At 41.5% G+C, this 27,620-nt stretch overlaps 1 protein-coding gene across 4 annotated transcripts in view; it reads left to right on the top strand.

Annotated features, from left to right (window-relative positions):
• card14 (caspase recruitment domain family, member 14) overlaps positions 1 to 27,620 on the top strand; it is a 107,457-nt gene that overhangs the window by 37,653 nt on the left and 42,184 nt on the right. For all 4 annotated transcript variants that reach the window (XM_078571058.1, XM_078571056.1, XM_078571060.1 and 1 more), the window contains 4 exons: positions 2,098 to 2,205; positions 12,389 to 12,611; positions 13,455 to 13,592; positions 22,312 to 22,637. In XM_078571058.1, the coding sequence (XP_078427184.1) occupies positions 12,401 to 12,611; positions 13,455 to 13,592; positions 22,312 to 22,637 (675 nt within the window). In that variant the 5' untranslated portion in view covers positions 2,098 to 2,205; positions 12,389 to 12,400. The remainder of the gene's footprint in view (positions 1 to 2,097; positions 2,206 to 12,388; positions 12,612 to 13,454; positions 13,593 to 22,311; positions 22,638 to 27,620) is intronic.

A 27,620-nucleotide genomic window follows, 5' to 3' on the forward strand; every position in this document is an offset into this window, starting at 1 on the left:
GACATCGATCGTCTTAGATTACATTTCAATGGCAAGACAAAATGATTTTATCAACGCACATATTTCAAACAGAACAAGGCAAATCCTTGTTAGTTCTCCTCATTTAAAAAATACAGTATTTCAACCATTTATGCCACAGCTCGTGGTTAAAAGGTGAATAAAAGTTCAGTCAGTATAGGTAATCTCATACATAGTCTAGTCCACGATACAGTTACAAGAGCCTGACTTAAAAACAACAAATAGGTTGACAGCACTGTGTGGGTGCTTTAGTTTCTCAGCCGGGCTCATAGGAGGCTTTGAATTCTGGCATTATTCTGCATGATTGAGTTTGGTAAGGAGGATTACTATTTAAAAGGTAAAAATAAGGTGTATTTTTGTGTATCTGAATCTTAAGTGGTTTGAATTAAGACAGATATGAAAATACTTGCATTTGACAAAGGCTTTAAAAATGGAATCTATTGTTTTGGCTGCACAGTCAGTTTCTTTTCTCCCTCTGCAATTTGTCACAAATGCACATGTTGTGTTGGTTCTGAAAGAGGATTTAACAGGGCTTTGGCTTCTGGTGTTACAATAATTTGTGTCTGATCTTGTTTTGTTCCAGTAAGTGTTTTTTTTTAATTGTCATTATAATCATGAAGCGTAAGTTTGTGCTTCTGTGTGTGGTAGGTATCTAATGTACCTTCATACAGTAGAGTCAATGTGTGAATGTGTGCGCAGTTACTGCTGTGTTAGCCTAGTCAAAATCATGTGTATGCATCTATAATACGTAGGTATTGCCGTCATCATATTTCAAACTGTAGTGGCAATGTGAAATTGATTGATACACACCGTATGCATAAATGGTTGAAATATTTGACTGAAGGGAATTTCTTGACTGAAGGAAGTGTTTGAGAGATCTTCAGAATTGATTATATTATTCTGTGTGTGCAATGATTTTTTCCACAATGGCTGAAATCTATTAAAAAAAGTCAGTAGACACTGCATGATTAGGATCAGAAGTCATGGAATCAATTCTCACACTCAATAACACCAGTGTTCACTGATCTTCAGGAACTAAAGTGCAAAATTTAATATCATCAGACAAAGAATGAAGGGAGAGATTTGGGGATTTTTTTTTTAAGCAGGTGATTGTTAGAATCTGGAACGCCTTCCCTAAGACAGAGGGTGTAGAATCTGCATTAGCTTTGAAAGGGGAAATGGATAAATATTTCAAAATGAAAAATTTAAGGGATATGGGGAAATGTCTGGGGAATGGGTCTGTGGATGGCTTTCAGAAACCAGCATGAAATATCAAATAGTAATCTTATGTTCTGTAAAATTTTATGATTTTAATCCCCCTTCACTTGAAGAAGGGTTAAATTATCGGCAGTATGACACTTACACATCATGCTTGCACCCAAAACTATTTTGACAGACATGTTTCAGGCAGCTGTCACCACCTCATTGCCCATCCCTTCTTTCTCAAGGACAATTAGGGCAAGGTCAATAAATGCTGGCCTAGTCAGCAATGTCCACATCCCGCAAATTAATTTTTAAAAATTGTTTTCCCAATTAAGCCATTCATTGGGTTATTAAGCAGTGATTAGGATGAAGCAGATGTTTTGCAGACTCATAAATCTTAATTTTAACTGGGCATAAGGGACAATATTGGTGTGGTAACAGGACAGGTATCAGGCTCACCCCAACTTGCCAACAATTGAGGGCAATTTTAACTCCTGGGACTTGTTTAAATAGACCATGTCCAACTCCTGCTCCAACCTGGTGTCAATAGCATGGCCAACAGTAAAATCCCTCCAGGGTTAGTCTGATAAAAATGCACAATTTTGGACATACCAATATTGTACCATTTGTAACATACCATTTCTCAGCCTTAATAATTTACATTTTTTTCCAATACATTACAAAAACACAGATAACTTCAGTTTTCCACAACATCTGATAGGATCTAATTACCTGCTTTGAAAAGCAAAGGGGAAAAGGTGAGTCTTTCCAAAGTCTTGTTATAGTGTAGGTCCTTGAAGAGTTAATCTAAAGCAGGTCAATTATTTTCATTTATTTCCTGAAAACAGTTACTTCCTTGTTTTATTCTCTCTCCAGCTCTATAATTCTCTTCTGTGGTTGTGTCTCTTGACTTTGGAGGAACCATTTGTTCTGTTGTAGAGTACCTTGCCAGGAATATCCAGACACTGTGAAGATCTTTTTACCGTAAGTGGAATACTTTGTGCAATTTTTAATATTAGCAAGATAGCTAGTAAGTAATCAGTGATTCTGCAAAACATGAAGGTTTGCGATTCTTAGCTTGGCTGTCATTCAAGTAAGATTTTTTTTGATGCTCATCTGTTTGTTACTAAGTACCTATGTTTGCAATCAACTGCTGCTCCTGCCAAAAGAAAACATTTTTTTTTTACATAAGCAAATGTGTTGTTCTATTGAGTTAGTTAATTATTAAAATTGTAACTTAACTACTAAACAACATAGTATACCAATGTGTTGTCTTGTAAGTGGCAGACTTTGTGCTCACACCTGTGGTTTGTCAGTTTGCCATTTCCTGAGGGGAAAACAAAGGGAAGGTTCCTTGCCCAGGTTAATTCTTCTTGTATGCTGCCAGCTCTGGTGGGATATTGACAGGATGCTGAGAAGATGGCTACTTACTGACTCTTTCAACTGAGGAATGTGGATAGTCCCGAGAAATGTCTAAAACCTTGTTTGGAAAGTTGTATGTTAAAAACTGAAGCTCGGAGTGGAGATTTGTTTGTGTCAATCAGACAAGATATACGTAACATTATTATAGTCATCAGTTGTTAGGAGTTGATGCAGTTGAATGAAATGGAAATTAGTTCAGCCCTGTCACATCAGTTTGTGATATGAATTCTGATTTCAAAGTGCTAGTATTCATTCACCTTAGGTACACAAATATCTGCCTGATGGCATATACTGGGATTTCTTTGGTTTTCTATTCTATTTCTAAATTGCACTTTGTAATGCATTCTCATTACTGTTCATGACATGTTGATGTCTACTGAAAGCAAAGTATTCCTGGGGCTGAGACAAGGTAGACCAGATACAATGCAACATTCTCCACAAATAAATAATTTCACTTAACCCCAACTGAGTGGTTTTGGTTTATCCTGGTCTGTGTTCTTGTAGCTCCTTGGAGCTAGACTGCAAGATTATTTTGGGATAGTGTAGGGCACTGTTGTGCAACATTTAAAACAAAGATCACCTTCAATAAGAATTGCAATAAGCAGAACTGTCCACAGTGCCACATTCCATTTGCCTTCCTAATCACTTGCTGTACCTGCACACTAACTTTATGTGATTCATGTACCAGAACACCTAGATCTCTCTGTTACCAGTGAGTTTTGCAATCCTTCTCCATTTAAATAGTATACTGCTTTTCTATTCTTCCTGCCAAAGTAAACAAGTCACATTTACTCACATTATACTCCATCCACCAAAATTTTGCCCACTCACTTAACCTGTCTGTATCCCTTTGCAGACTCTCTACCTCCTCTTGACAACTTTCTTTCCTACCTATCTTGGTGTCATCAGCAAATTTAGCTGTTCATATCTAATAGGTTCTATTGATGGATATTAAATACCTAATAGTTTAAGGTAATAAAGTTAACAGGTGTTGGGTAGTGATAGTTAGTTTGTGTATATAAATAAGAGTCAGCCAGCACTGACGGGGATTGTGTTAGAGTGGTGAAGTAAGCTCTGCAATAAACAGTCTCTACCAAAAGCATCCTAGTCTCAGAGTCTTCATCACAACCAGGCTTGTGAGTTTCTCTGACATTGGTAGCAGAGAATGGTTGCCTGAAAGTGAAGATTGGAGACTGAGATTTACTTCCAGACAGAAGGTTAAAATTGGAATTAATTTTCTTTGAGAGAAGACTGTAATTAGAGACTCTTTAAAGAAAGATGACTGAAACCAGGTATAAGGCGGCAGGGTATGATTTTCCACCACTGTTTTGTGACATGGAACCTTATGATCAATTGAAAAATGAAGTCAAGGCATGGACATGGGCTATGTCTCTGAAAGCAAGGAATATCTCTAGCATAAAAGCAAAAAACTGCGGATGCTGGAAATCCAAAACAAAAATAAAAATACCTGGAAAAACTCAGCAGGTCTGACAGCACCTGCGGAGAGGAACACAGTTAACGTTTCGAGTCCTTATGACTCTTCAACAGAACAGTTCTCTCAGCAGCTGCTGTCAGACCTGCAGAGTTTTTCCAGGTATTTTTATTTTTGTTTTGAATATCTCTAGCACTTTCGCTTCCTACTAGGAGCAAGGTCCACTGCAAAGTGTTCTCTGAACTAAACACTCAGGAACTGAACAATGATGAAGGTTTGGACACCCTCTTAAAACTCGTGGATAAAATTTATATTAAAGATGACTTATTTGATGCCTGGGAGGCTTGGTTGGACTTTTATAAATTCAGAAAAATGGATGATTCTTTCAAAGAAGAATACATCATGGAGTTTGACTGACTATGTATGAGATTGCAGCAAATCCACTTGGAAATTCCTGAATCAGTCCTCGCCTTTAAATTATTGGACTGTGCGAGGGCATCAAACCTGGATAGGCTCTTGGTTTTAACTGGGGTTAGATTCAAAGAGAAAGAAATGCTTATGGATCAAATGTTTGAAGCCTTAAAGAAAACTTCTGGGAAAGCATTCATTCCTGGCCGCTTTTATGATGCAAGTGAGCTCTTCAGCAGTGACACCAAAGATGGAGGATACAGTGCTATCAGCATTTCAAGACCGAATTTCAAATATAGGGGCCAAACATCTGTGTGAAAGAGGAATTACAAACCAAAAGTATGAGGACAGTGAGCCTTTTGGGAGCTATAACAGGCGGCAGGAGTTGGGCAATTAAGGAAGGAATGTGAACCCCAGGAATAACTAAGGGTTGGTCAACAGGCGCTTCAAATGAGACTCTAAATATCATTATGCATTGGATTGCCCAAAATTGAAAAACAGGATTTTTGAGACAACACATAACATGGAAGGCAGCAAGGATGACCCTGACCAATCAGAAGGAATCGTTTTGATCACCAGAAGTTTCAGTCTGGTAATAAGTAACTTAGTTGCAGATTTGTTCTATTGCGTAGTTCTAGATAGTGGGTGTACTTTCACAGTATGTATAGTGGACAGGTTAAAATGTTACGTAGATTCTTTTAAGTAAGGAAGACTGAAGTAAAGTCAAAGAATATGACAGTTCTACTTGTTTCAGGTTTGGTGATGGTAATATGTTGAAATCCCTAAAAAGAATAATAATTCCATGTAAAATGGGAGGGGTGAATCACTTTATCAGCACTAGTGACGTATTGAATGAAATACCTTTACTGTTAAGTAAGCCTTCAATGAAAAAGGCCCAAATGAAGTTGGACATGGAGCATAATAAAGCAATTGTCTTTGGGAGGTCTGTAGCTTTGCATTTACACAGTTGGGGCATTATTGTATTCCTTTAAGGCTTATCATCTGTGGACAGAATGTTAGAGGTATTAATGGCATCTGAGGATAGGGATTTAAAAGAAAAGAAGAAAATTATTACCAAATTACATTGACAATTTGCACATCCCCCTGGCCATAGGTTGAAGATTCTGTTAAAGGATGCAGGAGTACTGGATGAGGAATACACCAGACGTCGAGGATATTAGTGAAAAATGTGATATTTGTAAATAGTACTGGAGAATGCCATTATGACCAGTAGTAAGTCTTCCATTGGCAAGAGACTTTAATGAAACCATAGCACTGGACCTCAAAGTATGGGTTAAAGAAAAAAATATTTTTCTTCTACATTTTGTAGATGTAGCAACTAGATTTAGTCTATCAACGGTAATTTTTAGTAAGGACAAAAAAGTAATTATCGATAAAATAATGGAAAGATGGATAGGAATGTGACTGGGAGCACCAGCTAAATTCTTAACGGGCAATGGAGGAGAATTGGCCGGTGATGAACCCAGGAGTATGTGCGAAATTTTGAATATTGTAGCAATGCACACAGCAGCAGCAGGTCCTTTTAGCAATGAGATATGCTGAAAGGAATCACGCCATGATTGACGAAATGCTCCAAAAAACTTTAGTTGACCAACTGAATTGTAAATTGACAACTGCTCTAGCGTACGCAGTACATGCAAAAAAAAACATGCTCATAATTGTTGGGGGCTACAATCCCTATCAATTAGTTAAAGGCAGGAATCTGAAGATACTTTCAATTATGTGGGGTCATCCCCCGACTTTGGAGGGGACGACCATTAGTTCAATTTTTGTAGAACATTTGAATGCCATGCATGCAGGGAGGAGAGCATTTATTAAGGTGGTGTTTTCAGAAAAAATATCAGGAGTGCTTTGAGGTATCGAATCAGGCCGTCAGAGATGAATTTCAAGCCCGGGAACGTGGGGCATTTTAAAAAAGAAGGGCAGAAAGAATGAAGAGGCCCAGCAAAAGTTGTAGGCATTGATGGCAAAACGGTAATCTTGCAACATGATAACCAAACAGTTAGAGTACATACCATGCGGTTTACTGGCATTGATTACGCATGGACAGAGCCTGAACAGAGGATGGATACTGAAGATGCACCAGGCATTTCGCGCACACATGCCGGACCTGTACGAACAATTGATTGTGACAGATAACAGGCTAACTGAGAGGCAGACCAAATGGTAGGGAAGATCAGGATAGGGCCATTTATCAAAAAGATCGACTACTGAAAATTGGAACTAGGGTGGCACATGTGCCAGAAGGGGCTAGAGAGTGGAGGGAAGCCACCATAGTAGGAAGGGCAGGAAAGGCCACAGGGAAATACAAAAACTGGCTGAATGTACAAGTCAAGGGGCAGAATATCAGATCTATGGATTGGCAGAAGGAAGGAAAAATGTGGAAAGGCACGAAACGTAGTGTAAGTTCAGACAGTGGGCCTTCTGGTCATCACAGCCTAGGGAAAAGATCAAGAACTTGTGAAAGGAAGTCTAGTTGCAGGAGGGACAGGTTGCATAGTAGTAGTCCTGATAGGGACAGGAGATCTAGTAGGGGATGAATTTTAACAAGAGCAAGGACTAAAGAACAAGTGAGGAGTGACACAAGAAGTAGGAGCCCTTATGTTAGAGAAGCTCTAGTGGTTACCAACAAGTTAGATGGTAAATTAATAAAGGAGGCAAAACAAAAAGAACACATCAGGTGGAGAGAACTTGGTGTTTACATGGAGGTTTACATGTGGTCACAGCCAGACCAATAGCATACGAGTGGAAGTTGGCAGGCTAGGAGATCTTCAACATCCTACGCTATAGGGATGCATGGAATCACTGATAGTAATATCTGAATTTCCATGTTTAACTGCATATGTGCAGACTCCAGAAGTTGCTGTCATTTTTGAAGAAGTAATGACAGTGAATGCTGACAGTTTCATCATCATTTCTACCACAAAATCCAGACCAATAACTGTAAAATGTTAATGGTCTCTTAGGCAATGATTTATATTGCGTATACCAAAGGTAATATCATTAATGAAAATCAAACAAGCTAGCAGATAAAGATATTAATGAAAATGAAGCTAACATGGCCACTGTTTCTATTTACCAGTTGTGCCTTTGATTGAGAAGACTTGGTGAGCTACTTCCTGAGATGGTTCTTAGCTTAGGAGGTAGCCATAGAACTACGCACCACAGCCCATTACTCTTACCTCCTTTTTCCTCTTTTCTTTCCCTTTTCAGGTCTTTCTGTCCTGTCTCCTCCTTCTCCTGTTACCTAATTATGCACCATTTCATTTCTCCCCTCTATGGTACTTTGCCCACTACCTGCCCTCCATCCCCAAACATGTCCAGCCTAAACCTTCACCATTCCTCCATCTTCCCCTATTTCCCTGCTGCTGCCAGAGGCTTGAGTCCCTCAAATAAACCCACAGCTTACCTCTGAGCTTCTCTTGCCATTCTCCAAAGTGGCCGTCAGAGATGGACTCATGGACGCCTTCTTATGAACAACTCCAACTGTCCTATCCTTCACACTTGCCAGTTATCCCACCCAGCATACCTGCTGAGGGCTAGTCTCACTAACTTCCTTTCCATCGGACTTACCCCTCCCATTTCTGATCCCGTGGACTCTGTTAATGGATCAATAATCTATGCCATTCTCTGCATCTTCTTCCAGAATGGCTGTTCACTTTTGAGCTTCCTTGTCTTCCAGGATTGTTACACCTTCTACCATTTACTTCACCCAAAGGCTTTGCGATGGTGATTTGACCCTTATTGCTAAATCTTAGTCTGTCCCTTCATTTCTCTGGCACCTTCTTCTCTATTGAGCATCCCCCCACCCCCCACTGCCTCACGCCACTCTTCTCATTTCTCCTTTAAAATTCTTGTTTTCTGCTGATCACCCAAGAACCACTGTGAGTTTCTCACTGAGATATCATCATTCTATTACTTCTTTAGTCTTTAGACCTAGCATCTTCTCATCCTTGATGATTTCCACCACCATCTTAACACACTTTGCCCTCTCTCCTCTGAGTTCACTAGCTTCCTGTCCTTCTTTATCGTCTCCTTTCATATAAATTCTCCTCAGCCAAAAGTTTGCAATAGTGCAGGATTAATCTGAGATGTAAAATTAACGCCAGTTGTTCTCCTATCAAATACTCACTTTCCCTGCTCCCTCCGGCCTCACCTCCAAAAATAAATGTGAGGAGCTCATGGACTTCGTGGTCACTAAGTTTGAGACCGACCAACTTCTACGACACCACTACCTTCCTCAGCCCCTCCACTACCTTTGTGTCCTCGGGTTGCTTATCTGATATCTGGTCTTAGATAAGTTGTAATTTACTCCAGTTAAACATCGATAAGACTAAAGGCATTGCCTTTGGTCTCCACCACAAATTCTCTTTCCTCGCCACTGTTCACAACCCCATCACCCTATTTGACAGAGCTGAGCTTCTGACCCAATATCCTCTCCATCATGAAAACACCTATCCCCATGTCCACAGCATCGCCTGTCTCTCCCCAATCCACAGCTGCTGAAAGCACATCCATGCTTTTTTGCCTCAAGATTCAGCTATTTCAAAGCTTTCCTGGCAGGCCTCCCAACCTCCACCCTGATTAACCTGAGCTCATCCAAAACTGTGCTGCCCTTATCCTAACCCACACACACACACACTATGTGCCTGCTGACCTACATTAGTTCCTGGTTCACCAAAGGCTTAATTTTACAGTGATTAATTCACATGCTACCACTCTGTGGTGCACCACATTAGAATTCCAATGCACAGCACTTAAGCAATATTTAAGGCTTTCACTCAATGTTCTCATTATAGGAGTAGTGCCTCAATGTGACACACCCATTTACAGAGCAGCTCTCATAGTAAGCATGTTGCTGGAAATTGTTGGTTCGCAGCCTGATTTCCTACCCATAGTGATGCAAAATCACTGGCTTCACATCTGGGATTTCCTGTGAAGCACACCCTCTAAGTCCTGTTCATCTCTGGAACGCCAGATCAGTAAGAAGCAGCCCTGTTATCCTCTTATATGCCCTGTTGAGCCCAATGCAGTGGACTCTGCTGCAGTTATACTGCGTGGGTTCCAATCCGCAAACCACAAACAACCATGCACGTGCAAACTTAGAATTCCACATTCCCCCTTCTAGAGGGGCTGTCAGTGAAAGGACATTTGGGAAATGTTACTTTTATGTGAGGTAAAGGGGCATAGTGAGAAAAGCCAAAGAAGTCAATCTTCATTTCACCATGGCAAAACAAGACACGGGTGACAAAATTACATATTTCAATTTATGGCACTGCGTCATATATTTGCAAACTGAGAAAAATCTGTCTTTTTTTTCCAAGCAGTCAGGAAATCATTCAGATAACTATGCAAAGGTTTCTAGTCAATCAGTTGTGCACTTAATAATAGAATGACGAGCACAGTCATTGTCTCCACCGTCTCCTGCTCTTAACATGTACCACCCAGCTCCTGATGTGTAGTTAACAATATCCTGACTCTCATCCAAACTGGTGACTAATAAGAAACCACAGCAAAATGGCAAGCGGAATTCATACAGAATTAGTCAGAAACTCCCACACAGAAATCTTTTTCTGTTATTCAGACATGTTGTTGGCCTTTTATATACGTGCGTATAATTAGTCGTTGTCACATTACATTGTCACAGTGAGTTAGCACTTTTATAACAGTAGATTGTCATGTCAAGTCATAGCTACCGGGGAAATTGATTACCAGCAGTGGAGATGGCTCTGGTATTGTGCAGTACTGGAAAGGAGCCTGGGATCTGGAAATAAATGCAAAGGAATCTCAGTACTTTGAGGATTCTAGGAACACTGCACTTCATAGAACATTCTATGCAGATCCTGGGATCTGAGGTTACTATGACAGGGGTCTGAATCAGTCGTTTTCATAAGTTTTTAGTTGTTTTTCATTGGCAGGTTTCTGAATGTTTTCTCTGTTTTTGGCTGATGTTTCCTACCTTTTCTGTTCAGATCCAATGATGAAAGAGAGATGAGAAAAGTGAGACAATGGGAAATGTTATATATAACACCCAATATCATAAGAGATTCTGCCCCCTTTGTTGATCTCCTTGCACACTGCAATTACCACCCCACCTGATAACTGAATCACTGCAGACAGACATAGAAGATGAGGGAGAGAATGGGACTGGCATGATTCCTTATGGATTCCTGTGTACAAGATAAACTCCAATTTATTGAGACACAATGTTTACAGTCTGAGGGGGTGATGTATCCAGCTCAGCAGTTCATCTGATGTGCCACAAAAGCCCAGATCTGGGATTTATTGTGAGGCTGCAACCAATTAACTAAGTTTTTAAAATATCCTTAATTGGGGCCTCATGGCCCCACATTTAGAGAATGTAGGCTCTGCTGGATACTAATCAGCACCGCTCCTTTCCCGAGCCACTGCTACCTACCTACCTTTCCGATCAGCCCCTTCACTTACCTGTGGGCCCTAACAATACCAGCCACAGACCTATCCTAACTCGTGTTTCGCTGGCACCTATTGAGCTCTGTAGCCCACTAACCTGATGGGAATGAGGCCTGGGGCACAATATTAAAAAATTTTTTCAGGGGGACATAGTGGCGGAGTTGTAATGCCACTGGACTAGTAATTCAGAGGCCCATGCAGGCTAATACTCTGGAGACATGGGTTCAAATCCCACCATGAAAGCTGGTGGAATTTAAAGTCAATCAGTAATTCTGGAATATAAATATAAATAAATAAATATAAATATAAGGGGAGATTTGATAGAAGTTTACAAAATTATGAGGGGTATAGACAGAGTAAATGCGAGTAGGCTCTTTTCACTTAGATTAGGAGAGATAAACACGGGAGGACATGGCTTTAGGGTGAAAGGGGAAAGGTTTAGGGGGAACATTAAGGGGAACTTCTTAACTCAGAGAGTGGTGAGAGTGTGGAACGAGCTACCATATGACGTGGTAAATGCGGGCTCACTCTTAAGTTTTAAGAATAAATTGGATAGGTACATGGATGGGAGAGGTCTGGAGGGTTATGGACTAGGTGCAGGTCAATGGGACTAGCGGAATAATATTTCGGCATAGACTAGAAGGGCCGAATGGCCTGTTTTCTGTGCTGTAGTGTTCTATGGTTCTATAAAGCTAGCCTCAGTAATGGTGACCATTACAACTATCATTGATGGTGATAAAAACCCATCTAGTTCACTGAAGCCCTTTATGGAAGGAAATCTGCCATCCTTACCTGGTCTGGCCTACATGTGACTCCAGACCCACAGCAATGTGGTGTGACCCTTAACTGCCCTCTGAAAAGGCCTAGCAAGCCACTCAGTTCAAGGGCAATTAGGGATGGGCAGCAAATGCTGGCCTTGCCAACAATGCCCACATCCCATGAAGGAATTTTTAAAAATCAGACCTTCGGTGCAGGTATCAGCATGCCCAATGAATGTCTAAGCCAGGCTTTCAGAAGATGCTGAAATCTTCAAGTAAAAACTTTAACAAAAGCATTAAAGGACACAAAATACAATGGCTACTTTTGATCATGTTATTGTGAAATATGTAACATTTTTAAAGTTTTTGTTTTGTTTAACTCTCTATTTTAGATATTAGTAATTTCAGTGACTAAGGAAAAAAGTTGCAGCTAAAAAATATTCAGAAAGCGTTTTGAGAAATTTGTGGGAATCCAGTAGCCAGATTATATATTGTATTTATCCAATTGCAGCTATTATATGTCATACAGTGTAATACCTTTAATCTTGAAAATAGCAATCACAGCACTGCCTCCAACAGTAACAGATCATTATGATAAGTTTTAAATGAAATCCACGCTTCACATGCCAGATGAAATATATAATTACTGTATATGTGTTTGTATGTATATAATCTTTAACTGCCCCTTTCCTAGCCTTGATTCATCATGGATGTAGTGGCCTCAGATGGCAAGGAAATAAAGGACCTAGATGAGGAATCCATATGGGAGCTGATTGAAAGCCAACGCCACATTATCACCAACAACGTCCGGCCCTGCCACATCACACCCTTTCTGCGTCAGTGCCATGTAATTGGGGAGACAGACGAGGAAGAAATTCTTTTTGCCCCTCACCTTAAACACCGGTGTATGAGAACTGGTGAGTGTACATTTCTGAAAATTGTGCTGCTGTGGCCTTTTTTTTATTGGAGAAAGCAGAATACTTTCCATTTCATCAAGCACTTTTGGGTTAGATGTAGCATAGTTGGATACATTAGTGAGGCACTTTTCATGTCAGCCATCCTTCAGTTTCTCTGAGTGCAACTGGTAATTTAGTGCAAGTTGCAGCCAATTATGTTCTGCTTTGAGACTGCCAAAAATCTCATTCCGCGTGGAGTCTTGCAGCTAATACACAGTCTGAGCTGGATTTAAACGTAGGCCCCAGATGTGAAAGGCCTTTGTTTACCCAGTGCACAATCTGATCCTCTTGTTGCAAGGTTGTAGGAGAAAGTCTTATTTGTAACGTTCTGCTCTTCCAGCCGCGCATTCTGGCTCTGATGAAACAACAGAGACCTGCTTGTATCCTGTGGCTTTATTGCACGTTCTGCAGAATTTTGGTTGTCAATCCCAGATTTAACAGATTTCTGTGATGGGAAGGCTGAATGACCGTTTCTCATTCTAGGTTTTATGCTCTAAATTCACAGAATGTTCCATCAGGTATCATCGGAAACCAGTCAGGAACAGAACACCAATTTCCCCTTCCTAAACCGCAAACATTGGGATTAATTATAGTGCCTTTACCATTGGCCTTTCTTCAGATCAGCTAACTAATGGGAGAGAAATCACTGATCTATGGCGGGGGCAGTCAAATCATCTGAAATTATACAGTTTGATTTTTAGGCTTATTTTTATTATTTCTGAACATTGATCCTTAAACCAATCACTAGTGAGAAAATTAATTAATTAGCATTAAGACCATTAATGTGTTATTTTTTATCTCCAGGGTATATGCTCGATCTCTTAAGGACTCGGGGAAAGAAAGGAGGTGTTGCCTTTCTGGAGTCTTTAGGGTTTTATAACCCTGAAATTTATACATTAATAACTGGGAAGGAACCTACCAGGGATTGTAGCAGCATACTCGGTAAGGTTCATTTTTAAAGCACATTCCTCTTTATCATGTTAATTGTTCCCATTGCCCACCCTTGCAATCAGGCCCTGCACTAACTGTGAGAGGGTATTATGGTCTTCTCTTAGATTTCCATTGACATTTTTCTGAACCAGCATAAGAATTGTTCTGTATGTGATTGTGTGTGTGTGTGTCTCTCCTCTCTTATCTGACTGTTAGTGTCAACCAGGCTTAGTTGGTGACACTGTTGACCCTGAGTCACAAAGTTCCTGGTTCAAGTCCCACTCAAGGTCATGAATACAAAAATCAAGGCTGACACTACAGTGCAGTACTGAGGAAACACTGCGATGGCAACGGCGCTGACTTTCAGATGAGATGTTAAACTGAGGCCCCATCTGCTTGCTAAGGTGGATGTAAATGATCCCATGGCACTATTTCGAAGAGCAGGGGAGTTATCCCTCGTGTCCAATATTTATCCCTCAATTAAATCACAAAAGAACAGATTATCTGGTCATTACCATAATGCTTTTTATGGGAGTTTGCCATGTACAAATTAGCTGCTGTGCTTCCTACATTATAACAGTGAGTACTTCATTGGCTGTAAAGGCTTTGAGATGTCTGGCGATTGTGAAAAGTGCTATATAAATGCAAGTCACTTTTTTTGTGGGAGTACCATGCATCCATATGGCATTTTGCAATAATGACTCAGCTGAAATGAGCAATTCTGCTGTCTGCTTTTGAATCCAGTGCCAATACCTGGCACTGCAAGGCTTTGCGCTCAATAAGACCATAGTTTTACTCAGCTATTTGTTTTAATCCAAAATCTTAATTATTTGCTTTATTTATAAAGGACAAACAAATAATCACACAACGTTGTGCGAAAATACAAATGCATTCAGGAGCTGAGTATTATTTCATGTTGTTGTAAGCAGATAGATTCTATTCAAGTAAGCAAAGGATTTGGGGGGGGAATTCTAACACTCAGTGTAGGTGGGTACTATATAATGTCCCGTAACTTCCACGGAATGGCAATCAGAGTTGGACTCCCCCACTCTGCTCCTACCTAGTTATCTGGAAATAAAGCTACTCCTTTCTCACCCAACCTTCTGGCTCAGGCTGGCCGAGAACAATATAGTGCAGCGGGTTCCAGAGACCCTGTGTCGAGGGCAGGTGAGTCGCAGGTGAGGAAGCCATGCCCCTTTTTTTACAGCACTACCTGCCGTAAAGCAGGTGAGTTTAGAGGTTCGGCACTTTGAGAAGGCAGGGAGAAAGTAAGTTTGTAAGTTAAGTGGGTAGAATTGGAGGATGAGGGGTTGGGGGCGTTTTCAGGGGGTCAGGTGGTGTGTGAGGTCGGGTGGTCAGTGGGGGTTGGTCGGTGGGGAGGGGAGGGCAGTCGGGGGGTCCCATGGGAGATTTGTGGAGTGGAGGGGAGTCCTGCAGGAGGTGGGGGTTTAGTGGGGGGGTGGGGGTAGTGCCGTGGGGGGGTCAGGGGGGAGGTGGAATGGCCAGTACTATAGTTAAGCAGAGGTTAGAAGTGGTTTTAATTCTTCTAACTTTTTCTGGGTAACTATTACTGTAAGGCAGTCGAAACCATCCAAAGTTTGCGGTTTATATCAAACTTTCGGATGGCTCCCATTGCAGGGAGATTGCACAACAAAAGTTTGAACTGCCCAGGCAATTACCATGCAATCCTTACCTGGGGGTCTCCAGGGAGGGTTTCCCAGTGCACCTTTGGGGTACCCCCAGTTACAATGCCCCAGAGCTCGGAAGTTTATTGAAAAATTCAAAACATGGTTCAACTGAGAAATCTTGGGGGCAGTATCAGGCTTTACGTTTCAGCAATTAGGCTGAGCGCCTTTTTCTGACTGATAAGCAATTGGTTATGCTCTGTACTTTGTGGGTAATCCCGTTACAGTGCCTGCACTAGTAGGACTGACAGGGCTGCATGCACACGCTCATACTGCCACCTGCAGGTACCTTGCATTACTCCAGCATTTTAGAAAACATGCTTGCTCATGGAAATATTTCACCAGATTTGAATCCCTTCTCACAAAGAATGCACCATTTGCAAACAATTTCCCTGCTGGCTGACAAAACATCTCGAAAAACAGCCTGAAGATGAGGGTGCACTATTGATGGGCCAGCTTAGTAAGCTGTTTATAAAACTGCACCAAGAACCTCTCTGTACTTCTTTATAATAGTTGTCCCTTTTTAGAATGCAAAGGCTCACTTTGAGATATTTATTTTCTCCCCTTTCCCCAGTTTCTTTTACTGAAGGCATTAACTCTTGCTGAGGTATGGTTTTAAGTGACCATTCTCCATTTTTCAGCTTAGACAATGGGTCGGCAGGCTATTTAACTGAGAAAAGCATTATTAATGAGCCAAATTCCGCTCTCGCCCAGAATACACACACACACACATTAACTTTTTATCAGAAGTCACTGAATAGCAATCAGGAGTGGGAACTCCCAGCAGAATTTCGCTCCATTGAGACCAATTAAAGCGTTTTAAAAACAAAAATAAAAATCAAAATACCTGGAAAAACTCAGCAGGTCTGGCAGCATCTGCGGAGAGGAACACAGTTAACGTTTCGAGTCCGCATGACTCTTCAACAGAACTAAGAGTTGAAGAGTCATACGGATTCGAAACATTAACTGTGTTCCTCTCCGCAGATGCTGCCAGACCTGCTGAGTTTTTCCAGGTATTTTGATTTTTATTTTTGTTTTGGATTTCCAGCATCCGCAGTTTTTTGTTTTTATATTAAAGCGTTTTTAATGCTGCCTGGCTAAACTCAACTAGCTCAACAAACTGGGAATCACATGTAGACCTGGAAAAAGACTATACCAGCCTTCTAATCTTAATTGCTCAGGGATGGAAGAATATAGCCAGGAAAAAGGAGGGGGCGAAAGGTCTTAATTTTGGTGCTCATAGAATCTATTCAAAAGATTATATTTTCATAAGAATAACTCTAATTTTGATCATTTCTGGATAACCTCTTTCACTTGTATTTGCAAGTTTAAAAAAGTATATCCTTCCTTTCCTTTCTTTACATGACATGAATATACTCCCCTCTTTACTGCTTGGTTTCTTGTAATTAATTGTTCTGTCAACAAAGCAAATTAATCATCATCTTTTCACAAGTGTGTTTGTATTTACATCCCATCTTGACACTTTTTCAAAGTTTTAATTAGGTTACTTAAAAGCACCTAAATTATATTAAAAACAGAAGGTGCTGGAAATACTCAGCTGGTCAGACAACAAGAGTGGGGAGAGCAACAGAGATAAAATTTGAGGTCAAAGACCTTTAATCTGAACTGGGAAGAGTTAGAAATATAACAGGTTTTAAACAAGTACCGAGGCTGGGAAAGGTGAGAGATGAACAAAAGGAAAAGTCTGTGATAGGGTGGAAGGCAGGAGAGATTAAGTGTTTAAAGAGATGATGGTGCAAGGCAAAAGGAGATGGTGATGGGACAAGTAAAGAAACGAAAGATGGGTCTAAAGGGGGCATGAATGGCAATAGCAGAATCATTACCAACCACTGCTGCCTGAAAAAATGGGGGCAGAGGTTATGGTTTGAAGTTTTTAAACTCGGTGTTGAGTCCAGAAGGCTGCAAAGTACCTAATCAAAAGATGAGGTGCCATCCCTCAACCTCATGTTGAGCTTAATTGGAGCAGCGTAAGAGGCTGAGAACAGAGTGTCAGAGTGGGAATGGAGCAGAGAATTAAAATAGAAGGCAGGGTGTTCCACAAAGAGGCCACCCAACCTGCGTTGGGTCTCCCCAGTGTAGAGAAGACAATTCGTAAGTAGCGAATACCATATACCAAATTGAAAGGAGCACAGGTGAATCGCCATTTCACCTGCAAAGAGTGTTTTGGGCCCTGGAAGGGAGGGGGGTTAAAGGGCAACTGGTGAACTTCCTGTTATTCTATGCAAAGGGGGTTTTGGGGTTGTTACAAACAGGTGATGAGATGTTGAATGGTTTCCTTCTTTTCCTTCTCATTTGACCGCAGCAGGTATTGTTTTAAAATGGATATACGCCAATTCCAGGAATGTTTCTGTTTTCATGATGTGACCATAAAAGACACGATCAGGCTGGTTTTATTGAGTTTTATTTAAAAACTCATTTTATTGTACTTAATCCAGTCTAAGTTAGAATAATAAAACTATTTGAATAATGCAAATGGTATCACATTATTAGTGATAATATTCTATACTTCTGTCAATACAGCTGTTTTCCTAGGCTGCATATAGGCTAGGCATTAAATGCAGTCTAATAGAAAGAGCAAATTGACTTTCATTTTTAAAATTAGCCATTTGTCATCATGTCGACATACTTATAAGAACTACATTAACAAGGATTATAAGCAACACAAAATGAGGCAAAACTGTAGCTGCCATAGCAAGTTGTGGACACCATCGCGAAGGGTAACAATGAAACGTAAGCTCATTAAGCAAATCTGATTCTTACATGATAATCATATTTCCCATGCAGCGGTTCAAGAAGGTGGCTCACCACCACCTTCTCAAAGGCAGCTAGGGGTGGGCAATAAATGCTGGCCCAGCCAGCGAAGCCCACATCCCGTGAATGAATAAAAGAAAATTGTATTTCTGAAAACTAAATATTGTCATAATTTGATTTGAGGCCTGCAAAGATTTTATTTCTTTGCCTTTGTTGTACCTGAGAGGCCGTTCTGTCAGCCCATGCATTCAAATGACTTTCTCACACGCACAGGTCACATGCCACATGCACGTTATACACATGCATGTCACACGCAGGCATGCACCCATGCCACACACAAACCACACACATGCCGCACTCACACCACACACATGCACACATGCCACATGCATGCATGCACGCCACACGCACGCACGCCACACACTTGAAGTTCATACACACGCAACTAGATTCAAGTGCGCCTAAGTAATTTAGAGTCCAGTAAAATTAAAGGAGCATACAGAGTTTGAAGTTAGGTGACTCAGCTGGTTTCAGGTTGAACTCTGTGGCCCTACTGCTTTCACTTGGTAGTCCTGCTGCTTTTGGTGCTGAGGCAGTTTAAAATAGTAGACAGGCTATTTATCTGTTCCTCAGGAGACAACAGTGCTGGGTTGAATTATTTTAAAATCTCTGCACGTGGCACCTGGATAGTCAAATCAGCAGACAAGGTTCAACTTGCTAGTTGGATGGCGAGAGAGGGGGGGCAAGGAACTCTCTCAAAGGTTTGTTCCTTTGGCTTCTCAGATACTTGTCCTATTCTGCAGAGAAAGCAGGCACTTAAATACACAAAAGGTTGGCTTGTCACATGACCTTCCCTTTCCAACTGCCCAGTGACCCGAATTTGGTTGTGGCTAGTGTATTCCAGTTATCAGAACAAATTCAACCTGGCCAATTACCACCCATCAGTCTACTCTCAATCATCAGCAAAGTGATGGAAGGAACTGTTGAAAGTGCTATCAAGTGGCACTTACTCTGCAATAACCTGCTCACTGATGCTCAGTTTGGGTTCTCTCAGGGCCACTCAGCTCCTGGCCTCATTACAGCTTGGTCCAAGTATTGACTAAAGAGCTGCACACAAGAGGTGAGGTGAGAATGACTGCCATTGGCATCAAGGCTGCATTTGACTGAATATGGCATCAAGGAGTCCTAGCAAAAATTGGAGTCAATGGGGATAAGGGGAAAACTTTTCACTGATTGGGGTCATACCTAACACAAAGGAAGATGGTTGTGATTGTTGGAGGTCAATTATCACATCACTGCAGGAGTTCCTCAGGGTAGTGTCCTAGGCCCAACCATCTTCAGCAGCTTCATCCATCGTAAGGTCAGAAGTGGGGATGTTCGCCGATGATCGCATAATGTTCAGCACCATTCGTGACTCCTCCTCAGATACTGAAGCAGTTCATGCCCATACGCAGCAAGACCTGCACAACTTCCAGGCTTGGGCTGATAAGCGGTAAGTAACATTCATACCACATAAATGCCAGGCAATGACCATTTCCAACAAGAGAAAATCCAAACATCTCCCCTTGACATTCATTGGCATTGCCAACATCTTGAGCATTACCATTAACCGGAAACTGAATTGAACCAGCCATATAAATACAGCGGCTACAAGAGCAGGTCAGAAGCAGTGAATTCAGCAGCAAATAACTCACTTCCTGACTCCCCCAAGCCTGTCCACCATCTATAAGGCACAGGTCAGGAGTGTGATAGAATACTCTCTACTTGCCTGAATGAGTGCAGCTCCAACAGCACTCAAGAAGCTTGACACCATCCAGGACAAAGAAGCCCACTTGAGTGGCTGCAACCTTCAACATTAATTCCCTCTATCACTGATGCCCAGGAGCAGCAGTGTGCACCATCTACAAGATGCAGTGCAGCAACTCACCAAGGCTCCTTCAACAGCACCCTCCAAACCACAACATCTACCACCTAAAAGGACAAGGGCAGACACATGGGAACACCCACCACCATCAAGTTCCCCTCCAAGCCACGGACCATCCTGACTTGGAACTATATCACCGTTCCTTCATTATCACCGGGTCAGAATCCTGGAACTCCCTTCTTTTAGTAGCACTGTGGGTGTACCTACATCACATGGACTGCAGCGGTTCAAGAAGGCGGCTCGCCTCCACCTTCTGAAGAGAAATTAGGGATTGGCAATAAATGTTGGCCTAGCCAGTGAAGCCCACATCCCGTGAAAGAATAGAACAAAGCCTTGATTAGGTCATAACTGGGAATTCCTCTCGCTGCCAGGGTCCCATTGTCCAAGTGATTATGTCTAATGTTTTGTCTCCACCCAGTTGAGTACCCAGGTGGTTGTCTGGGTGCTTTGCTAATGGGATAGGAGGTGACCCCAATTCATCTCTTTCAAGGCCATTCTTCCTGGTGCAGCTTTGCAGGCAGTTTGTCTCCATTTCAATAGTTTTGGAATTTAGAAGGTAAAATGATGCAAATGTGTAGCCATCTTTGACTATGGTCCCAAGTCACTGGAATATGACTTTATTCTTTTTATAAAAATCAAAAATGAGGGGAGGCGGCGGCTAGTCACTGGACTGGTAATCCAGAGACTCAGGGTAATGCTCTGGGGACCTGGGTTCAAATCTCGCCACGGCACATGGTGAAATTTGAATTCAGTAAAAAAAAATCTGAAATTAAAAGTCTGATGATGATCATGAAACCATTGTCGATTGTTGTAAAAACCAATCTGGTTCACTAATGTCCTTTAGGGAAGGAAATCTGCCATCCTTATCTGGTCTGGCCTACATGTGACTCCAGACCCACAGCAATGTGGTTGACTCTTAACTGCCCTCTGAACAAGGGCAATTAGGAATGGGTAACAAATGCTGGCCAAGCTAGCGACGCCCACATCCCATGAATGAATAAAAAATAAAATTAGGGGTTTCTAGACAGTAAATTCAAAAATCATGTTTTGATATAAAGCACGCTTTCCCAACAGGATTTCCGAGGAGCAGATCAGGGCATCATAGAGGGAACTGTCCTATGTAAAGCTTGAAGAGAATGGGATGGAAAGATATGTTCGGTAACATGATATTATGTAGAGTCACTGCATAATCATGATAATACTCCATACATCTATTATTACAGCTGTTTTCCTAGGCTACATATTGGCTAGCCATTAAATGCAGTCTTGTAGATAGTACAAATTAGCTTTCATTTTTAAAATGAGTCCTTAGCCATCATGTCTACATATTTGTAAGAACTACATTAACAAGTGTTGTAAGCATCACAAACTGAGGCAAAACTGCAGCTACTGTAGCAAGTTATAAACACCTTAGTGAAGGGTAATGATGAAATGTAAGCTCACTAAGAAAACCTGATTCTTAGATGATAATCATATTTCCAGCCGTATTTCTGAAAGCTAAGTATTGTCACCATTTGATCTGAGGCCTGCAAAGATCTTAAACAAAAACAGAATTACCTGGAAAAACTCAGCAGGTCTGGCAGCATTGGTGGAGAAGAAAAGAGTTGACATTTCGAGTCCAACATGACCCTTCAACAGAACTGAAGTATAGTTAGGAGAGAGGTGAAATATAAGCTGGTTTAAGGTGGGGGGTGGGGGGAGAGAGAAGTTGAGGGTGGGGTGGTTGTGGGGACAAGCAAGCAGTGATAGGAGCAGATAATCAAAAGATGTCACAGACAAAAGGATCAAAGAGGTGTTGAAGGTGGTGATATTATCTAAGAAAAGTGCTAATTTTAGCCACCTTCAACACCTCTTTGATCCTTTTGTCTGTGACATCTTTTGATTATCTGCTCCTATCACTGCTTGCTTGTCCCCACAACCACCCCACCCTCAACTTCTCTCTCCCCCCGCCCCCCACCTTAAACCAGCTTATATTTCACCTCTCTCCTAACTATACTTCAGTTCTGTTGAAGGGTCATGTTGGACTCGAAACGTCAACTCTTTTCTTCTCCACCGATGCTGCCAGACCTGCTGAGTTTTTCGAGGTAATTCTGTTTTTGTTTTGGATTTCCAGCATCCGCAGTAGCTTTTTGTTTTTATCCCTGCAAAGATCTTGTTTCTTTGCTTTAGTTGTCCCTGGGTGCCAGTTCTGTCAACCCACTCATGCCGTCTATTGGTCATATAGACATTCTGGTCATTGAGCTGCAGTATATGGCCAGATTCACAGGAATACTCTGGTGTAAAGGGCTCGGATGATCAGCATTTAAGAAAGAACAATAAAATTGACTCCGTTCACATTCTTTTGTTGTAGTTGAGAAAGGAAATTTGAGTTTGATCCAGTTTCTAATGAATGAAGTGATGAAGGCTCAGAAGTGGCTAGGTGAAGAGAGATGCCACAAACATCGGCTGCATGAGAAAGTTCAAAGCTTGGAAGAGCAAAACCAGCAATTGAAGACTGAGCTGAAGGGTTTGAAGGCAACTGAGGCCAACTTGAGCAGGATTAAGGTGGATTGGAATCGTCACCATGATGAAATGATTCGTCTGAAGGAGGAGAACTATCAGATATTAATGCGGTACACAAACACTCTGCAGGAGAAAGAAATGTCTGTGACACGGAGCAGAGAGTTACATCAACAGGTATTGCTTTATTGTTCACTCATCAGTTTCTAAGACATATAATCCATCTTTGGCTCTGAAAGTTCGAACAGGCAATGTTCAAACTGTGATTCCAGATCTTTGACCTCTGACGGTGAGTGGAAACAATGGGGCAATGGGGAAGCCGTCAGTTTGTTTTCTTGATACTGTAGGCCAGTCATGTATAACTTTGGAAGCCAGAGATCAAATCTAGGCTGCCAGACACTTTGAAACACTAACCGACCTGTTTGTTTCAGTAATAAATCATATTACCAGCCTTGGATGGAGCATAGAGTTATAGAAGACTACAGCACAGAAAAAGGCCCTTCGGTCCATCGAGTCTGTGCCGGTCAAACAAGTACCTAACTATTATAATCCCATTTTCCAGCACTAGGCCCATAGCCTTGTACGCCATGGCATTGCAAGTGCACATCCAAATACTTCTTAAATGTTATGAGGGTATCTGCCTCTACCATCCTTTCAGGCAGTGAGTTCCAGATTCCCACCACCCTCTGGGTGAAAAACTTCCTCCTCACATCCCCTATAAACCTCCTGCCCCTTACCTTAAATCTATGCCCCCTGGTTATTGATCCCTCCACCAAGGGGAAAAGCTCCTTCCTGTCTACACTATCTATGCCCCTCATAATTTTATACACCTCAATCATGTCTCCCCTTAATCTCCTCTGCCCCAAGGAAAATATCCCCAGTCTATCCAATCTCTCCTCATAACTAAAACTCTCCAGCCCAGGCAACATCCTGGTAAATCTCCTCTGCACTCTCTCTAGTGCAATCACATCCTTCCCATAATGCGGATTCCAGAACTGCACACGATACTCTAGCTGTGGCCTAACCAGCATTTTATACAGTTCCAGCATAACCTCCCTGCTCTTATATTCTATGCCTCAGCTAATAAAGGCAAGTATCCCATATGCCTTCTTAACCACCTTATCTACCTGTCCTGCTACCTTAAGGGACCGGTGGACATGCACAGCAAGGTCCCTCTGATCCTTGGTACTTCCCAGGGTCCTACCATTCATCGTGTATTCCCGTGCCTTGTTTGTCTTGCCCAAGTACATCACATCACACTTATCCAGATTAAATTCCATTTGCCACTGATCAGCCTATCTGACCAGTCCATCTGACCAGCCCTTCCTGTAATCTAAGGCTATCCTCCTCAATATTTACCACCCCACCAATTTTCGTGTCATCCACAAACTTACTGATCAACCCTCCTACATTCAAGCCTAAATCGTTTATATATACCACAAACAGCAAGGGACCCAACACCAATCCCTGTGGAACCCCAATGAGTACAGGCATCCAGTCACAAAAACACCCCTCGACCATCACCCTCTGCTTCCTGCCACTCAGCCAATTCTGGATCCAATTTGCCAAATTGCCTTGGATCTCATGGGCTCTTACTTTCATTATCAGTCTCCCATATGGGACCTTATCAAAAGCCTTGCTGAAGTCCAAGTAGACTACATCAAATGCATTGCCCTCATCTACACACCTGGTCACCTCTTTGAAAAATTCAAATTGGTCAGACATGACCTCCCCTTAACAAAACCATGTTGACTGCCCTTGATTAATCCCTGCCTCTCCAAGTGTAGATTAATTCTGTCCCTCAGAATTGCTTCCAATAGTTTCCCCACCACTGAGGTTAGACTGACTGGCCTGTAGTTCCCTGGCTTATCCCTTCCTCCCTTCTTGAATAACGGTACCACATTGGCTGTTCTCTAGTCTTTTGGCACCTCTCCTGTGGCCAGAGAGGTATTGAAAATTATTGCCAGTGCTCCTGCTATCTCCTCCCTTGCCTCACTCAACAGCCTGGGATACATTTCACCCGGGCCTGGAGATTTATCTACTTTTAAGCCTGCCAGACCTCTTAGAACCTCTTCCCTTTCTATGCTAATTTCTTTAATTATATCACAGTCCTTCTGCCCGATTTCCATACCCACATCGTCCCTCTCACTTGTGAACACCGACACAAAGTATTCATTTAGAACCCTACCTACGTCTTCCAGCTCCACACACAAATTACCACCATGGTCCTTAATGAGCCCTACTCTTTCCCTAGTTATCCTCTTACTCTCAATGTACTTGTAAAATAACTTTGGATTTTCCTTTATTTTACCTGCCAATGTTTTTTCATGCCCCCCCTTTTGCTCTCCTAATTTCCTTTTTAAGTTCCCCCCTACACATTCTATACTCCTCTAGCAGTTCCGCTGTTTTGAGCCCTCGGATTCTGCTATAAGCCTCCTTTTTTCTCTTTATCCAAACCTGTATATCCCTCGACATCCAGGGTTCCCTCGATTTGTTGGTCCCACCCTTTGTCTTTACTGGAGCATGTTGGCCCTGTAACTCTTCCTATTTCCTTCTTGAATGAGTCCCACTGTTTTGACGCAGATTTACCTAAAAAGCAGTTTCAGTACCTAACTGTATGCACAAAATATTACATTAGGGAGATGATTACATGAATAATTGCAAGTCAGCAGGTGAGTGCAGAAAAATTGAAGAGAAAGGAGAGGTAGAGAGTCTGGGCAAGAGAGACAATTTTAATGAAGGGAAGAGTTGCAATTTGTTGGTATTCTGCATGTTGGAAGATTGCAGTATTGGTTGTACATTGCAGGCAATCAGATGCTTGCTGACTTGCTGCAGGGAATGAGGGATATTAATGCCATGCTCTTTGATCTTTTGATTTTTTGCAATCGTATCTGTGGTATTTACTGATATCAAAGGATGATATCATCCCATCTCCCATCATCACATTGTGCAACAGGAAGGCTCAGTGATGTAGGAATCTTTCTGCCAACGTGCAAGCGAAAGATAATCTAACCTCTGTTTTTATCTTACTAGCATTGAATATCCTTTGGAGTATGTTAGTGCAGTTTGCAGCGTTTATAATTATAGACCAGTACAAATAAATAGACAAAGTACAAAACTGGGAGATGCAATTCATTGCAAGCAATTATAGTAGACATAGCACTGGACTAAAGTTCAGTAGAAGCTTGGTTCAATCCTAATCCATTGCAGAAAGTCATGTGAAAAATGTTGTTTAGTCTTTTCACATTTCATATCAGAAATAAGTAGCTATTATATTTCACTAATATTTAAAATGAGTAAAAGCAGAGTCCGCCAAAGGCAGTGACATAGAGGCTTGAAGACTATATTAGAAAGTAAAGCATTTTTTTCTTTCTAACCTCTAGGTGAAATATATTATTATAGGATATTGTTGAAGCAACTGCTTTTGAAGAAATTTAGTGTGAGCTGAAAAATTGTGCAGCTGTCATTAAACTACATAAAACTGCTATCTGTTCAGATTGTTTGTGCAATGTTGAAAGGCTGTGTGCAATTATGCAATTGTAGAAATAATTAGTTATGAACAAGGAGACATGCAGCATAAAAGCTTTGTGGATGTGGTGCCCTCTCTTCCCCCAACATTTAATAAACTTTACAAAAGCCTGTAAGTCACAAATTAGCCTCATCCCTCAATGTCGCATTTCTGTTATCATAAGATCAGTCAAAGGCACTAAAATCAATTGATTAAAATAAGGTGAAATATTGGAACTGTGGACAAATAGGCAGTAAAAGCTCTTTAACTTTTGTTTGCATATTACTTAACACAACAGTAAATGCAGAGGTTGCATTTTGCAGATTTTGTTAGCATTCTTGTTAATTTGTAGTATTGATATTTTGCTTCAAGCAGTTTAGAAATGAGCAGCATTTGTCTACATTCTGTCATTACAAATGGTCAATGCTTTGTCCTTGTGGCCTGCCCTTACTGTCATTTTCTAATATTTAGCTGAGAAATATTAAGACTTTATTTTAACATTTACATTTGGCGACTGATCTCTGCAACCTACACAAGTGATTTAAGTGAGTTTACATTGGCCAAGCTAGCTGCATCTCTAAACCACTGATGTATTGAGTTTTAGACTTAAGTCCTGCCTGCCATAACCTGGGCCTAAAGCAGTATCGGAAAGTAGACTGTGAGTCACCAGTAAACAAGAACCTAAAGGCAAACTGAAAGAGTCTTTACTAATGCTAGGATTAAGAAAAAAGAAGCTTATGGCAGATACCGAGGGCTCAATACAGCAGAGACCTTAGAGGAGTATAAAAAGTGCAGAGGAGAACTTAAAAAGGAAATTAGGAAAGCTAAGAGAGCGCATGAGAAAGCATTGGTGGTTAGATTAAAGGAAAACCCAAAGGGATTTTAAAAATATATAAAGAGCTAGAGAATAACAAGGGAAAGAGTAGGGCCAATTAGGGACCATAGAGGTAATGTGTGTGTGGACCTGGAAGATGTGGGTGCAGTCCTGAATGAATACTTTGTGTCAGTCTTTACGGTGGAAAAGGATGACACAGGTAGAGACATCAGGGTGGAGGACTGTGAAATATTAGAGGAAATTAACATAGAGAGGAGGTACTTGCGGGTTTAGCAGCCTTAAAAGTGAATAAATCCGCAGGCCCGGATGAGATGTATCCCAGGCTTTTGAGGGAGGCAAGGGAAGAGATATCAGGGGCCCTGGCAGTAATTTTCAAATCCTCTCTGGCCACAGGTGAGGTGCCAGATGACTGGAGGACTGCTAACATTGTCTCATTATTAAAAAAGGGAGGAAGAGTTAGACCAGGAAATTGCAGGCCATTCAGCCTAACCTCGGTGGTGGGGAAGTTACTAGAAAGAATTATGAGGGACCGAATATATCTGCACTTGGAGAGACACAGATTAATCAGGGATAGTCAGCATGGATTTGTTAAAAGAGGGTCGTGTTTGACAAACTTGATTGAATTTTTTGAAGAGGTAACCAGGAGTGGTCATTTAATGTGGTCTACATGGACTTTAGCAAGGCTTTTGTTAAAGTCCCTCATGGCAGACTGGTCAAGAAAGTAAAAGCCCATGGGATCCCCAAGGCAAAGTGGCATTTGGATCCAAAATTGGTTGAGAGGCAGGAGGCAGAGGGTGATGGTAGAGGGATGTTTCTG

This window comes from Cetorhinus maximus, chromosome 24, assembly GCF_964194155.1.
Source record: "Cetorhinus maximus chromosome 24, sCetMax3.hap1.1, whole genome shotgun sequence".
Lineage (NCBI taxonomy): Eukaryota > Metazoa > Chordata > Chondrichthyes > Lamniformes > Cetorhinidae > Cetorhinus > Cetorhinus maximus.